Source organism: Pleurodeles waltl, chromosome 9, assembly GCF_031143425.1.
Source record: "Pleurodeles waltl isolate 20211129_DDA chromosome 9, aPleWal1.hap1.20221129, whole genome shotgun sequence".
Taxonomy (NCBI): domain Eukaryota; kingdom Metazoa; phylum Chordata; class Amphibia; order Caudata; family Salamandridae; genus Pleurodeles; species Pleurodeles waltl.
In genome coordinates this window covers 815,325,273-815,340,806 of record NC_090448.1, presented here as the reverse complement: position 1 = coordinate 815,340,806, position 15,534 = coordinate 815,325,273, and the positions used below count along the sequence as shown (strand labels likewise).

Below are 15,534 nucleotides of genomic sequence, written 5' to 3'. Positions count from 1 at the left end.
TTACATACAATATTTAATCATTTATTTGTTCTTAAGCACTATTACACCTCATTTTCCTACCGCTGTTGTTATTTTCCTCTCCTCTTTTACAACTTAGTAATTGTTCTGGGATATAAAGACTAATGTAATTCAAAGACACCATTGTGCATTATTCTCAGAGTTATTTACTCTACTTTTATGTATAATTTATTATAGGTAATTAAAACAAATTATTTCATTATCACAATTATCTATTGGTTTTACAATGCATCTTTATCTGTTTAATACAAATACATCACAAGGACAATGCATTTTGCAAGCAGTTCACTAAGACACTCAGACAAAAAACGTTTAGGCAAAGAATATGTATATTTCAAATCCCCAAACAATTACAGTTTCACATACAGCAGTGGCTATGGAATGTCCACGCAAGTGGAGCAGTGGCGAAGCAGATGCTCACCGTTATCTGAGAATTGGGTCTCCAGTAGGCAGGTGCCACCTGGTCAGTCAGCCAAGATGTCACTGCACGGGTAGGCCCCAAACTGTACTCATTTAGAGACTGGATCACGCCAGTTACACCATCCAGAACCCGCTGGGCGGCATTATGATTCTCCATTGACACAGTTTCACACTAAGAATGATGAGAGAAACAAAGACGATATCATGTCTGAAGAAAGTTGCTTAATGGTTTTCTGGATATTAAAGCAAAAACACAAACTCCTACATCCAACGCCAGCAGCTACAGAGGTTACGCTCTCTGGACAATACCAAATCTACACAAGCGCACACACCAGGAGACACTATTTGCTCTAATCAGATGCTCCAGAACATCTGCTTCTATAACTGCATTTTTTAAAAATAAATATGGCAGTGAATATTTTTCGCAGTGACTAAGTTTACAGTCATTGGAAAGTAACTTTACCAGATCAACCACCAATCATGAATCATGTTAGGCCAATACATTCCCGATTATACTCCCTATCACAACTGCTACATCTCTCTTTGGTGTGAGCTGACTTGGTCTTGCAGAGAGGGAGAGGATCCTATTTGCCTATTCATGATTCGAAAAAGTTACATTTTTGAAAATAACTCCTCTGAAGGTGGACTGAACTACAGTTAATACAACCATTCCCCTAGTGGGTGGTAGGGGAGTGCTCCCGTTGTACAGGGTCTTTTTTTCATTTCGCATAAACCACTGAGAAGAGAAGCACGTACCCCAGGCCAGACGTGTCGAACCTCTTGTCTCACAATCATGCCCTCTGGATCCTGGTTCCCATACCAGTACTGCCTGCTACGGTAAATGATACCACAGACAAAGCACTCCAGCACGTACCTGTGGTAAGCAAAGGGAGCAAGTACACAAGTCAGAGAGATGACCATGCATTAAAAAGGAGGGATAAAGGACATCCGCAACAATAAAAGGCTTCCGGGGAGAAAGGTGTGGGCATGTGAACCTTCAGCATTACATGCTACAAACAGTATTATACCCTATACCAGGTCCAGTTATCCCTTATTAGTGAAATGTAGTCAGTGTCTAGAAGCCAGACTGTCTAGGTAGCTGTGGGCAGAGCAGCCAAGGCTGAACTAGGAGATATACAAAGCTCTTGCAATACCACTGTAGTCAACACAGAACTCACACACATGAAAGACAATACAAAAAATAAAGGTACTTTATTTTAGTGACACAATGACAAATATATCTTAGAGGCTATACTCCCTTAGGAGGTAAGTATTATGCACAAAATATACCCCTGTAACCAAAATCAGGTAAGTAAACAGTCATAAAATAGTGCAAACAGTGAAAATCACAATAGGTTGCAATGGGCCTAGGGGGAACACAAACCATATACTAAAATAGTGGAATACGAATGTCGGTTTCCCAACTAGGCAAGAGTAGTGTGTAGAGGGGCGCTGGGAGTGTAAGAAAAAACCAAAGGTAAGTAAAATACCCCACCCCAGAGCTCAGGAAAGCAGGAGTAAAGTACAGCAAGTTTCCTAAAACACACTGAAGTCGTGATAAAGAATAATGCAAAAACCAAGCAAGACTACAAGACACCAAACAATGGATTCTTGGAACCTGTGACCTGTGGAGAGAGGAGACCAAGTCCAAGAACCCCTGAAGAGTCCAGGGAGAACAGGAGCCCCTGCTAAACCAGATGAAGGTGCAAAAGGGAAACCTCCAGTTGGTAGAAAAAGTCAGAAATGCATCAAAGGAGACAGCTCCAGGGTCCTGCTTGGTGCAGGAGATGTCCCACGTCGAGTAGATGAATGCAGGCTGGTTTTCGTCACTGGATTCCGCAAACAAGCCTTGGCTCATGCAAGAAACACGTTTGAGGGACCTGGGGGTCTCAACACAGGATGAGGAGACAGGGGGGGGGGGGGGGGGCTCAGCACTCCAGAGAGCCCTCAGAAGACCAGGCAGCACCCAAAGGAGTCCCAGAATACGGGGACAAATGAGTTGCAAATGGCGGTCATCGCAGCACTACACAAAGGGATCCCACGCTGCTGGAGAACAATTCAGGACGCTGAGTGTCGCAGGATAGAGTGCTGGGGACCTGGGCTAGGCTGTGCACAAAGGAATTCTTGGGAAAGCTCACAAAAGCCTTAGGAGCTGCAAAACATGCAGTACATAGGGGTACTGTCTGGCACGGGGAGGCAAGCTCTTACCTCCACCAAATTTGGACATCTGGACCTTTGGACAGTAAGGGTCACTTTAGTCCACCACCTGTGTTCCAGGATCCACGCTCGCCGTCAGGAGAGGGAACCACGAGTACCAGTCGTCGCTGCAGAGAGGTGCCTGCTGAAGCAGAGAAGTGACTGTCACTCCATGGGAGATTCCTTCAATTATTCTGGTGCAGGATGAAGACAGGCAGTCCTCTGAGGATGCACGACCTGGAACCCTGTTGCAGTTGCTGGCAGGAGCTGGAGTTACAGAGTTGCAGTAGTCGCCTTGGATAATTTGTTGCAAGTTGTAGAATTCCTGGGGCAGTTCTGCCGTGGATCCGACAGTAGAAGGTGAAGCAAAGGATGCAGAGGAGTCCTGCTGGAGTCTTGCAACCCGAATCTGAGCAAACACCCACAGGAGAGACCCAAAATAGCCCCTAGAGGGGGATTGGTCACATTATCAGGAAAGGACCTATCAGGAGGGGTCTCTGACGTCACCTACTGGCACTGACCACTCAGATGCTCCCAGAGTATCCCAACACCTTGGAATCCAAGATGGCTAAACCCAGGGACACTCTGGAGGAGCTCTGGGCACCACCCTTGGGGTGGTGATGGACAGGTGAGTGGTCACTCCCCTTGCCTTTGTCCAGTTTCGTGCCAGAGCATGGACTGGGGGTCCCTGAACCGGTGTAGACCAGATTATGCAAGGAGGGCACAATCTGTGCCCTTCAAAGCACTTCTAGAGGCTCTGGGAGGATACCCCTCCCATTCCTGTAACATCTATTTCCAAAGGGAGAGGGTGTAACACCCCCTGTCCCAAAGGAAATACTTTGTTCTACCTTCTTGGGATTGGGCTGGCCAAACCCTAGGAGGGAAGAAGCCGTCTGTGAGGTGGCAGCAGCTGGGGCTGAAGTGGAAACCTCAGAGAGCTGGTTTGGCAGTACTGGGGTCTAGGGTAGAGCCACCAGGGTGCATGGAATTAGCCCCCCAATACCAGAATCAGACTGGGGGTACAATTTCCGGTTATTAGGCACCTCACATGGCCATATTCAGGGTTACCATTGTGAAGCTACATATATGTGTTGACCTATATGTAGTGCACACTTATAATGGCGTCCCCGCACTCACGAAGTCTGGGAAAATGGGCCTAGACAACGTGGGGGCATCTCAGCTAGTGCAGGGGTGCCCTCACACACAGTAACTTTGCACCTAGCCTTCAGGGTCTGAAGGTTAGACACATAGGTGACTTATAAGTTAACTGGTGCAGTAAAAATGGCTGTGAAATAGTGCTTACACTATTTCACTCAGGCTGCTGTGGCAGTCCAGAAGAAAGATTTGTATGAGCTCTTCATGGGTGAGAAATGAAATGCTGCAGCCCATAAGAATTCTCCTGGAACCCCAATGCCCTGGGTACCTAGGTACCATATACTAGGGACTTATAAGGAGGGGTCCAGTATGCCAATTTGGAGTGGGATAGTGGGTTACCAATATGTAAGTACAAATTTGGAATCAGAGAGAGCTCGACGAGGGATAGGCAAAAGTCTTTTGGCTTTTGCATAGAATGTTTGAACACATTTAATTATCCTCTTATCTGGCTATGCCTGATTTGGAAAGAGTCCTCCCCTTGTGCAGCTTTGTGAAGGCAACAAAGAGCCGTTGGGTCTTGCAAAAGGGTTTTGTTCTATCCATATAGTACATATTGGTGCACTTAACATCTAGAGTATGGAGAGTCCTTTCTGCAACCGAATCAGGTTGGAGAAAGAAAACTGGAAGCTCTACGGATTAGTTAAGTTGGAATGGAGAAACCACCCTAGAAAGGAGCTTAGGATTAGTAGAGAGGACTACCCCTATCTCTATGAACCTGAAAGAAAGGTTCTTTCAAAATTAAGGCTTGGAGCTCACGGACACCTCTGAGAGGTGATTGCGACCAGTAGGCCACCTTCCAGGGGAGGACCTGAACGGGGCATGAATGGAGAGGCTCAAATGGTGAGAACAATATTTAGGTTCCATACAGGGGCTGGGGAGGCCTGTGGAGGAATTACTCTTTATATCCATAAAAGCTTTTATAACAGGGATCCTGAAAAGGGATTTGTGTTCTCTATTCTGAAGGAAGGCAGCCATTACAACTAAGTGGAGCCGAATGGAAGTATTGGTCAGGCCACAGGTCTGTAAGCGTAAAAAGTAGCAACCAGCTTGGACAGTTGCTGCCAAAGGTTCAATGTGTTGTGATAAGCAGCAGTGGAAAATCAGTTCCATTTAGCCACATAGCAGATACAGGTAGTTGGCCTCTGTGCTTTCGTAAGAATGTCATTGCATTCCGGAGGAAGGTTGAGACAACCAAATTCTCAGACCTCAAGAGCCAAATCGCAAGGTTGAACATCTTGTGGTCTGGGTGTCTGATTTTTATATGGCTCTGTATGAGAACGTCTGACCTGCTGGGGAGCCTCTCATGCAGTGTCACTGAAAGTTAGAGGAGGGTGGTGAACCAGGGTTGTCTGGCCTAAGTTGGAGCCACCAGGATCAGGGTGAGGGATATCTGCTGAAGCCTCCGAACCACAAACGGAAGAAGAGGGAGAGGTGGAAAAGCATAGGCAAATATCCCTGATCAGTTCATCCATAATGCATTGCCCATCAACTGTGGGTAAGAGGGAAATCCCCATAGTACTGAAGAAGGACTTGCGGGTAGAATACCCACTCATGGACTTGTTGCTGTATCCCCAGAAGAGGTCTGCAAAGTTGTTGTCCATTCCCAGAAGGTACTCCTCCAGCATATGGACTCTGGGAGAGAGCCTACCGCCAAATGCCCTGAGCTAACTCCGACAGACGAAGAGAGTGAGTGCTTGTTTGTTTCTGTAGATAGTACAAGGCAGTCATGTTGTCTATGCGAATGAGGACAACCTTGCCTGCAATATGACAATGGAAGGCTTTCAGTGCTAGCTTAGCTTAAGCTAACTAATGTGGTGACCTGATGCTGGGGTGTCTACTGACCTTGGACTGGGAATTCCTATAAATGCGCCCCCCCCCCCCCATCCCGTAAGGGAAGCATTTGTTGTGATTGTGATCTGCAGAGTAGGGTCACAAAAGGGCTGCCCCTGCAACAGGTTGTAGGTGTTCCACCACTGCACAAAGCGTTAAGTGTGGCTCCCAATCAACACTAGTTCTTCCCTTTGACCCTCTGCTTGAGTTCACTTTTGCGCTAAGCACTGTTAACAGGCGCATGTCTTACCTGGGGTGAAGAACTATGGGGATCCAGCTGGAAAAGAACGAGCAACACCTGGAAGGCATGCACCCTTCCAAGACTAGGGTAGGCCCTGCTGACTACATTCTTGGGGCTGCCCCTAGATAGGGCTAAATTTGGAGGGGCTGAAGGTGGGACTTGCAGGTGAACCCCAAATCGTGTAAGGGGTTTATGGTGGCTTGCTTGTGTGTGAAGCACTGCTGATGAGTTGCACTCCTGATTAGCCAATCATCCAGGTAAGGCAACACGTGGATGCCTGTGCACCAGTGATAAACATTTTGTAAACACTCTGGGGTGGTGGTAACCTGGAACAACAACACCTTGAACTGATAATGTTTGCCACTTACTACAAAACAGCGGTAGCATCAGTGACCTCGGTGAATTGGGATGTGGAGGTAGGCTTCTTTGAGATCAAGGGCAGTCATAAAGTTGCCTTGTAGTAGAGGTATGACATCCTGTTGGGTGACCATGTGGAAATGCTCTGAAAGGATGCTATCGCTGAGGGGCTTGAGGTCTAAAATTGCCCTGAGGGACCTGCCCTCCATAGGAATGTAAAAGAAGCAGGAGTATACTCTATGCCTTGTAGGTGTGATGGCACTGGCTCTATGATGCCCTTGAGTAGGAGAGCATCTAACTCTTTCTGAAGCAGCCTTTGAGGAGAGGATGAGTATGCGGCATGGTAGCAAGCTCAAAACAGTAAACATGATGTATGATGTCTAGCACCCACTGATCTTGGGGGGGTCTGCACCCATGTGGGGAAGAACCCTTGGAATCAAGCCCCAGTCAAGTGTTGTGTGGACGGGGGAAGAAAGGGCAGGTCACTGTTTGGCAGGGGCAGCTCCCTTGAGGGAATCACCCTTACCTCTACCTCCATAGGAGCCACGAAAATAAGCCCTTGTGGAGGGTTGATGAGGCTGCCAACACTGGAAAGAAGTGGAAGTGTCTGTCAAGTGGTTTTGGAGCCGCCTCAGTAGGCAGACCGCCAAAAGGACTCACGAGGGGAGGGCCTGTGGAGGGCACCCATGGCCATGGGAGTCTCCGTGAACATCTTGATCTTCTCCAGCTTCTGATCAACCTGCTGCCTCAAGAGGCACTTCCCATTGAAGGAGAGGTTTAGGAGATGCTGGTGAATGTCTGGATTGAAGCCAGAGTCACGAAGCCTGAAGTAGCTATGGATGTGCACACTGGAATTCATGCAGCGAGCCGCAGTGTTGCAGCATCTAGCACACAGCGTATGGTTGCATAGGTGACGAGTTTGTCTTCAGAGATTAAGGGCATGATTTAGAGTTTTGCGGACCAGTTATTACGTCATAAAAGTGACAGATTTCCTATTACGTTCTCCACTGGCTATAATGGGATCATAATATGGCGGACGGGATATCCGTCAGATTGGTGATGGAGTAACCCCCTTCTCTAAACCAGACCCTAACACTTGGCCCCTTTTACGGTACTCATCTGGGAGGAGTTAGAGGAGCTCCTCCATTTCATCCCAGTGAGCACTGCCATACCTGGAAAGTAATCCAATTGAATTAGCAATGTTTCAGTGATTAGCGGGTTGCGCAGCAAAGCCTTTGCCAGCAGCATCTATCTTTTTTACTTTTCCTATCTGACAGTGGTGCGTTATCTGTGCCTTGAACAACCAAAGAGGCGGAGGGAGGGGGGTTGTCCTTTAATGCAGACAGTGTCTGACAGGGAGACCTTATATTTCTTGTCTACCATAAGAGTGACCACCACCATAAAATGGCGACGGACGCGACTTGACAAAATCTATCCGATACCGTTGCTGAATGAATTTAACAAATTTAATGGACTGTTTGTTGTGTCAATGATTACTCAGCTTATCGTTCGAAGTACAAATGTACTTATATTTTATGCCTTGAGAAAGCCCTGGTGTATGCGCTTTCTAGGGCGAAACACGTGTTGGCTGAGCTTTTACCTCGCTCTATGACTTATTCATTTGAAGTATAATTTGGAGTCACTAACCTCTTACCAATAAACCTTGAATTGGATCACTCATCTCAAAGCCCCTTCTTATTCTTTCAATGAACCTTACTGAACATATGGCAATTGGATGCCTTCAAATTATTGCTATTAGAAGTGGGACCTCACCATATACCTGCAAGTATACCCTAAGAGTGACCACAAAGGCTTAACTGACTCTTTAAAAATATCAGGATCCGGTTTGAGCAGTTCCTTCCCACATTGGCAGGTATTGCATAGAATATTGGGAGGAAGATAAGGTTTCCTACAGGAAATCTTCCTCAATGGCTTCCTTTATGGAAAGAGACTGCCCTGCCTAGGACCTTCTGATAGGAGGTAGTGTCATCAGGTGGGGAGGGATGGGAGGGGTAAAATTCGGTGTCACTGTCCCCTGGAGGATCCACATCATAAAGATCCCAGGAATCATATTAGTTATACTAGTACTCTGGGTCCCCCAGACAATGTCCTCTGAACTCCGAGTGAGGTGACTCCCAGGAAGGGAAGGAGAGGGGTTCAAGCAGGCTGAGAGGGTTAGGAGAGTATGGTAGAAGGAAGAGGGGGAGGAGGAGGGTTTAGGTAGGCAAGACAATGGCAGAGGGCTGGTTGCCTTGTCATGTTTCCTCTTGCTTTAAAGCGGTGGTGGCAGATTTAGTACGCCCACAAAGCTAAGGTTGCGCTTGGAGCCATCCTTGGTCAGTGCCATTGGCTGGGTGAAGATGCGCCTAGTGTGAAGAGGAAAGAGGATGTGATGCTGAGGAGTGTCAGGTTCGTACTGCAGCCGCTGGAGAAAAGACGACGAAGAGACGGAGAAAGAAGCAGTTTTCAATACTGAGTGCTTTAGTGCCGGCGTGTGGGTTGTCGACATCGAGCGAGGCTTTGACGTCAAACGTTTCGGCTCCAACGGGTGCTTCGAAGCAGCTGTTCGTGCAGAGGGAGTGGAGTTTAGGATCTTGTTTGGCGTCAAGCCAAAGCTGCGCCTGATATCTGAAGTTTGCACTCTGTGCCAACCATGGCAGAGAGGCAGTGGCGGACTATTGCTGGGCTTCGAGGCTGGATGACAGGCTTCGTGGAGGGGGGTGTTCAGACTGCGAGATGTGCCACGAAGGCAGGGGAGGTGGATTCATACTCTCGCCCAGCTAAATGGGAAGCAAGTCGGTGAATCTCAAGCTGTAACCCATGCTGGGTTCTAGTGAGAAGGCCTCGTCCTTGTCTGCCAATGGTTCCAACTGGGGCTCGCCGTCGAGATCCTAGGTGCCAAAGATGTTCGGGGCGTCATCCCCACTCCTCCAAGACTTTTCAATACGTAAATCCCTATGGATACAGAAGAGTCTTCTTTGAGCGGAAGGAGCGGCAGGGGTCACAGGAGGCCTTATGCTCAGGAAAGAGGTAAAGGTTAGTGACCTGGTGGAGACCGGCACAGGGGTAATTGGCATGACAGTGAGAACAGTAGTGGAACAGAGTCCGTTATATCACAGGTGAGATATGCTTGCTTGGAGAAACAACGGCCCTGAAGGGCGAGGCCCATACTGAGACAACAAAGTTGTCCAAATCTCCGAACCGGACGGGTAGACGGGCATCGAGTCAATGTGAGGAAGGGTGATGTGACACACCACCAGAAGAAGGAGGAACCGAGAAGGCTGAAAAGAGATCATCGCAACAGCATTGATCTGAAGCTCGTGTCACACGTCTGAAACAGACAGTGAAAAGAAAACAATCTAACAAGGGTGCCAATGCCCATGCGCATTACTAGCACCAGCATGAGTCACTATACCTCGTGATGTGAGAATACTTCTTCGAAGAAAAACAACTTACAGACATCTTGGCCCAAGACTAGATGGAAGAAGTATGCACAGCATGTGTATCTACAGCCACATGTGTCTTGAACACAGTTATTAGTGCCAGTGTGCAGATCTCTAATTTGGGACCTTTTTATATGCAAACGAGCCCAGTTCACAGTACTGGGAGGCAGGAAGACTGTGAGGAATCAGAGGTAAATAGAATATCCACCAGAAAGAGCATTACCAAAAGCAAGTAACTGGTTCTTAAGATAGTTCCTTCTAGCCTCAGATTGTTCACCATAAAAATCGATTACAAATTAACACCTCCCACAGTGGTGGGTCTAAGGAATGACTGAAACCAAAAGGTCCTGCAGGACCAAAGGGCCCAACTGCCCTTCATGGGGAACCTAGTTGTCAAGGTAATAATGCCTCACGAACATGTGCGCTGATGCCCACGTTGCAGTTTGACAAATACCCGGGGCACTTTGTGTCCCAATGCAGAGACAGGAGCCTTGGCCCAGGTAAAATGTGCCTTGAATCCCTTTGAAGACATATTCTTGGACAATGCTTGGTAGAGCTTAATAAGCAGGACTAACCACCTGGATATAGTCAACTTCTGCACTGCCTTATCTTTCATTGCTCGAGAGGATATCAGAAGGAATTGATCTTCCGACTGAAGGTCTTTGGAATGATTGATGCACAAGATTAGTGCTCTTCTGGGGTCCTAACAATGGAGTTTCCCCTTCCTCTTTTGAGGGATGAGATGGAGCAAAAAAGTCAGAAGTGTGATGGTCTGTCTGACATGAAGGGGGTAACAATCCCTGGTAAAAAGGTCCCTCAAATGCTCAGCACCAGTTTGTCAGAAAGGTGGTGGTGTAGGATGGACAGACTGGCAGAGCTTGAAGCTCACTCAGACAACAAACAGAAGTTCTTGTGATGACAAAGGCTGCCTTCAGTGCCAGGGAAGTAGCTGACAGCTGTGCAACAGCTTAAAAGAGATGCACATAAGGAAGGTTAAAAACAAATTAAAGTCCCACTGAGGCTTCACAAAGGGTTTAGGAGGAAATGCGGAGTAAACCTCTGAGAAATTGCATCACAATAGGTAAATTGAACAGACTGTTGCCCTGGGAAACACAAAAAGGCCTGACACACAGCTCCGGGATCCAGGGTAAATGGAACCTGGGCCAGCATGAGCATCTTTATATTGTCCTTTTGTAGTATGAAATTTCGGCACAAGGAAATACCAGCTAGATTACCCAATTCTGATTTCCGACATGATGACTCTCTTTATGGCTCTTTTCGCGAAAACCTCCTGCAGCAAAATGGACAAGTGGTCCTCTGAAAACTGTTCTTATGGAGGTGTAAGAGGCGGTCAGTTGGAAAGGAATAGCAGAGTGTGGTCCCTTCAAACTGTGTGCATGACCCACCAGTTGGATGTTTTGACCCGCCACCTGTGGAGAAAATGAATAATTTTGACTTCCACAGGGTGGAAGTATGCCCCCAAAGATAAGCTAAAATGGTTTGAAGGCTGCTGCCATAGGGTAAGGGACTGGGAGGTTCCTTGTCTCTGTGTGCCTGGACGCTGTCTGACGGAATTCCTAATCCAAACCACAAAAGTACTGAGGAGTCTGTAGTTGGATTGGTGGGCCCTGGCATTGCCTATAAGCGACACCCCAGGCAATGCCTCAAAAGGGGCAAAACTGTCTTGCAGGTCTGGACAGACAAAAGGACCATGCTGTGGCTCTACTTGCTTTAAAGCGATCTAAAGTGGAGTTGGCCTTCTCACCAAATTGGAGAGACCAGTCGTAACTGATATACCAGAGTGACACCTGGTCATCACCCAATAAGTCAGCACATCTCATTTATTCATGATGCTGGAGCACCACACAAGTCTAACCAGTCGGTTGTGTCTATGTCTGACCATATTTGGCTGCATCCTTGCAAGCCTGAATGGTCTCTGCCAAGTTGGTATGGAACACATCTGGATCTGCTGACAAGGTCTCTGCGACCGTGTCCCATAATGCGTCCGAGTACCCATACATCAAGCAATAATGAATGATCTAAGGGTGAGGCTAGCTGAAAAGAACACTCTTTTCTCAAGTGCCTTGGTTCTCTTCGCCACACATAGCTGGAGTAGTCATAGCAAATGAGTTTGGACTGATTCTGATACTTGAAACCTGACCCACCAGTTTCTTTGGAATACAGTGCTCTGTCAAAACGCAGGGCCACCCTAAGCAGGTCTGTGGTTCTACCGCTCTATTTACAGACGGGCAGGAAAACATTTGAGCTCAGGTACCCAGGAGGATGCAATTCAGGCGTTTGGCAGAAAGGGATCAGACGAGGTATGCCCATGTAGTAAAACTTCAATTAGCACATTTGTTTTTACTTCAACTGATGGCAATTGTGAATCAAGGACTTCAGCAGCCCTTTTGAAGAACACAGCAAATAAGGCTGCCTCTTCTGTTGACGAACCAGGACAACAAACCCCCATAAATGATTCAGTCCATTGGCCTCTTGTAGATCTAAATAAAAACTGTTGTTGTCATATTGTTGTAGACATTCACTCCCATCACCTCCATCGTTGCCAAAGGCTGGCTGGCTTAGGTGTGAATTTGATCCGAAAAGTCGTGGGGGCAATGGAGAATGCCTCCTAAGCAAAAGTGCTATTCAGTCTAAGTCAGAGTGAATAGCGGTTGGCTGTGTCAGGACTAATCCAGTGCATGGCCTCAGTCGTGCTAGAGATGGATTCTGTTTGGAGTCGGACAGGACAATAGGGTTGCATCCTCCTCTGGTATTGTTGAAGCGGCAAAGCAGGCAAGGATCGTGGTGCCATACCTGGAGTCTGCCCCAGAGTTGGGCCTGAAGCAGAGGTATAGAGGGCGCCGAAGGTAAACCCACCAGTGCTAACACAAGTGATGCCTCTGCACATTAGAGGGCTCTGATGAAGTGCCAGTAGCAGCAGCAGCAGGATGACAAATATTCACAAGTTGGCATCCCTGAACACTTCCATATGTTGTGTCACCGACAGCCCTGAAAATTCAGCTTGAATTGGGACTCTCTCCGGAATCCACTTATGAGGCAGGGCCTGGGAACGAATCCGAGGGGTACCTTGACAACCTTGCAACTTCTTAGTGGGATAGTGGTAAGGCTGGGTCTTGGACCTCCTAAAGCTCTTTTTTTGATTTACTCAATGAATTTGACCCTGACGAAGACTTGTTGTGGCAGTGGCCTCAAGAGAGGGAATGGGTCTGTGCTCTTGCCTTAGAGCAGGACTCGTGCGACTTCCTACAGTGCTCTGTAATGTTCGGCTTAGATCTGAAATCCCAAATTGCCTTATGGTGCATAAGGACGCACTCCTTGTATGACTAGAAGTTGTGACCCGAACCCAAACACCAGAGCCATACCTCATGGTCACAGACATCTCCTTGCGACAGTCGCTACAAGCCTTAAACCCTGTAGTTTTAGGAGACGACATGTTCCTTTGAAAACTATGAAAAAAATGTGTTAGAATAAAATTAATCAATGGGCTAGAAAAAGTTAAGAGCTAGCTTCGGATTCACATACGAAGGCAAAGAAAAGAAAGGACCAAGGGCCAGATGTACGAACCGTTTTGCATGGCGCAAACTGAGAAAATCGCAGTTTGCGCCATGCAAAACGGCCATCGCGATGCACATTTCCATTTGGGAATGCGACTCGCAAATAGGAAGGGGTGTTCCCTTCCTATTTGCGACTCACACCGCGATGCAGAATTGCTTTGTGACCGCGAAAGCAGTCGCAAAGCAATTCACAGTTAGCACCCACTTGAAGTGGGTGCTAACTCATTCGCAAAATGGAAGGGGTCCCCATGGGCCCACTTCCCCTTAGAGAATGTCGCACAAAATGTTTTTTCAGAGCAGGCAGTGGTCCAATGGACCACTGCCTGCTCTGAAAAAACAAAACCAAATGGTTTCATTTTTTATTTTGTATTGCAACTCGTTTTCCTTTAAGGAAAACAGGCTGCAATACAAAAGAAAAACTGCTTTACTGAAAAAGCAGTCACAGACATGGAGGTCTGCTGTCTCCAGCAGGCCACCATCCCTGTGAGTGCAGGGAATCGCAAGGGGGTCGCAAACTGCACCCCACCTCATTAGTATTAATGAGGTGGATCTTTGCGAACCCCTTGCGATTCGCAGAAGGTGTCTGAGACACAATTTTGCATACGAATTTGCGAATCGGATATTGCGAGTCGCACCGACTAGCAATTTCCGATTCGCAAATTTGTATCTTGCTACATCTGGCACCTAATGTCTGTGTTCGGTTGTGCTTGTATGCAACTCAAGCCGTCACTTCTGGGGGGCAGCGGGGTCAGTGCGGTTATAAGTATCCATAAGAACCATAAACCATACGCTGGAAGACACAGGCTACAATTTTACAGTAGTCCTTTCTAGACTTAAATGGAAGCACTCAAGTGGAGATGGAAGAATGCACCAAACAGCATTTAGCACTTAATTCTCAAGCCAATGTGATAAAGGTTGGTCGCAGAAAGCCAGGTGTTGAACGGTATTTATCTCATGCCCATTATACTTATATTGTAAGAAATAGATACATTTGACAGCTAACCTGTCAAAACTCAGAACTTAAAAACAACAAAGTGTGTCATATCCGGTTAAAAACTGAAAGCATATATGTGTAGGTAAGAAACTGGTAAAATTAGGTGTCCTTCTAAAGGTAATGCCTTATTTGTTATGTTCTGGAAGTGGTGACACGCTGCTAGGAAGGGTTCCATATGTAAATCATGGGCCCAATAATTTTTGGGGAAATAATCACAAGGTAATTAATTACAAGTCTCTATCAGTCCAGACAAGCTTGAAAGAAATTCTCACCATGTAAGACGAGGTGGAGAGGCCTTGGGAGGGGCAGGGACTTGAGCCTTCTATTGCCTGACAGCCCATGAAGAGATTTCGAAAGGGGTTGGCACGTAGCTTTGTGTTAAGCAGTGCCGAGTACCACACCCTAGCGAAATCCCAAAGCATTTTAACATTAAAAAAATAAACTTCTGCGGTTGTCACCGATATCCTGTGGTGGTTGCAGATCTCCTTCCCCGAGTACATCCGCTACGCATAGCCTCAACACAGGAGCCAGAGCCCATTCACTAACAGTGTCCAGCTCGTTTTTTGTTCACAGTGTGATATCGCCTCTTTCCCTGGTGTCTGCGTGAAGAAAGCCAATATTATGTGCCATTCCGTGCGTGGGCAGGTCAACCCTAATTTTTGTTTCTTTTTTTCATAAACATCATTAGAATTCAAACACTTCCAGTCAATGTATATTTTCATTTTATCCAGTAGATGGCAGTGTCGCTCCATATACAAGCAGCTTTCCTTTTTTTTTTTTTTCCCATAATGAAGCACCCTTTAACCCTTTTCACTGGTAGACCTTTTTGCTCTCCATTGGTGAGCCTTTTTTGGCTATTTGGGGTAGTTCGCGCTTAGGCCTCTACAACTTTTTGTCCACATAAGCTATTCACTCCAAATATGCATCATTCCCCCATATTGAGGATTCTAAAAGGTACCCAGGGCTTGGGCATTCCCCAGGAAGGAACTGAAAAAATAGGAAGGAACTGAAAAAATAGGCCAAATAGAGCTACATTTTGTTTTTTTGGTAAAAACTGGAAAAACGTGCAGCAGAAAAGTGTGTCTGGGGTTTTCCTGCAAATGGCATCAACAAAAGGTTTGGAGTGCTAAAATCACCATCTTCGTAGCTTTCAGGGACAAGCAGATTTGATTGAGAAAAACACATTTTTAACACAGTTTTGGCATTTTACTAGGAGAGATCTATTTTCCTATTTTGTGTGCCTTGAACTCCCTTCCAGATTGTATTGGAATCAGGAGTGAAACCCATGGTGGATCCCAGACAGCA

The 15,534-nt window shown here is 46.7% G+C and overlaps 1 protein-coding gene across 2 annotated transcripts in view; it reads right to left on the bottom strand.

Annotated features, from left to right (window-relative positions):
- Window positions 1-15,534, bottom strand: part of LOC138260021 (zinc finger FYVE domain-containing protein 1-like) — a 118,231-nt gene that overhangs the window by 35,694 nt on the left and 67,003 nt on the right. For both annotated transcript variants that reach the window (XM_069208088.1, XM_069208090.1), the window contains exons 7-8: window positions 1,195-1,312; window positions 440-610 (exon numbers count right to left, since the gene is read on the bottom strand). In XM_069208088.1, the coding sequence (XP_069064189.1) occupies window positions 440-610; window positions 1,195-1,312 (289 nt within the window). The remainder of the gene's footprint in view (window positions 1-439; window positions 611-1,194; window positions 1,313-15,534) is intronic.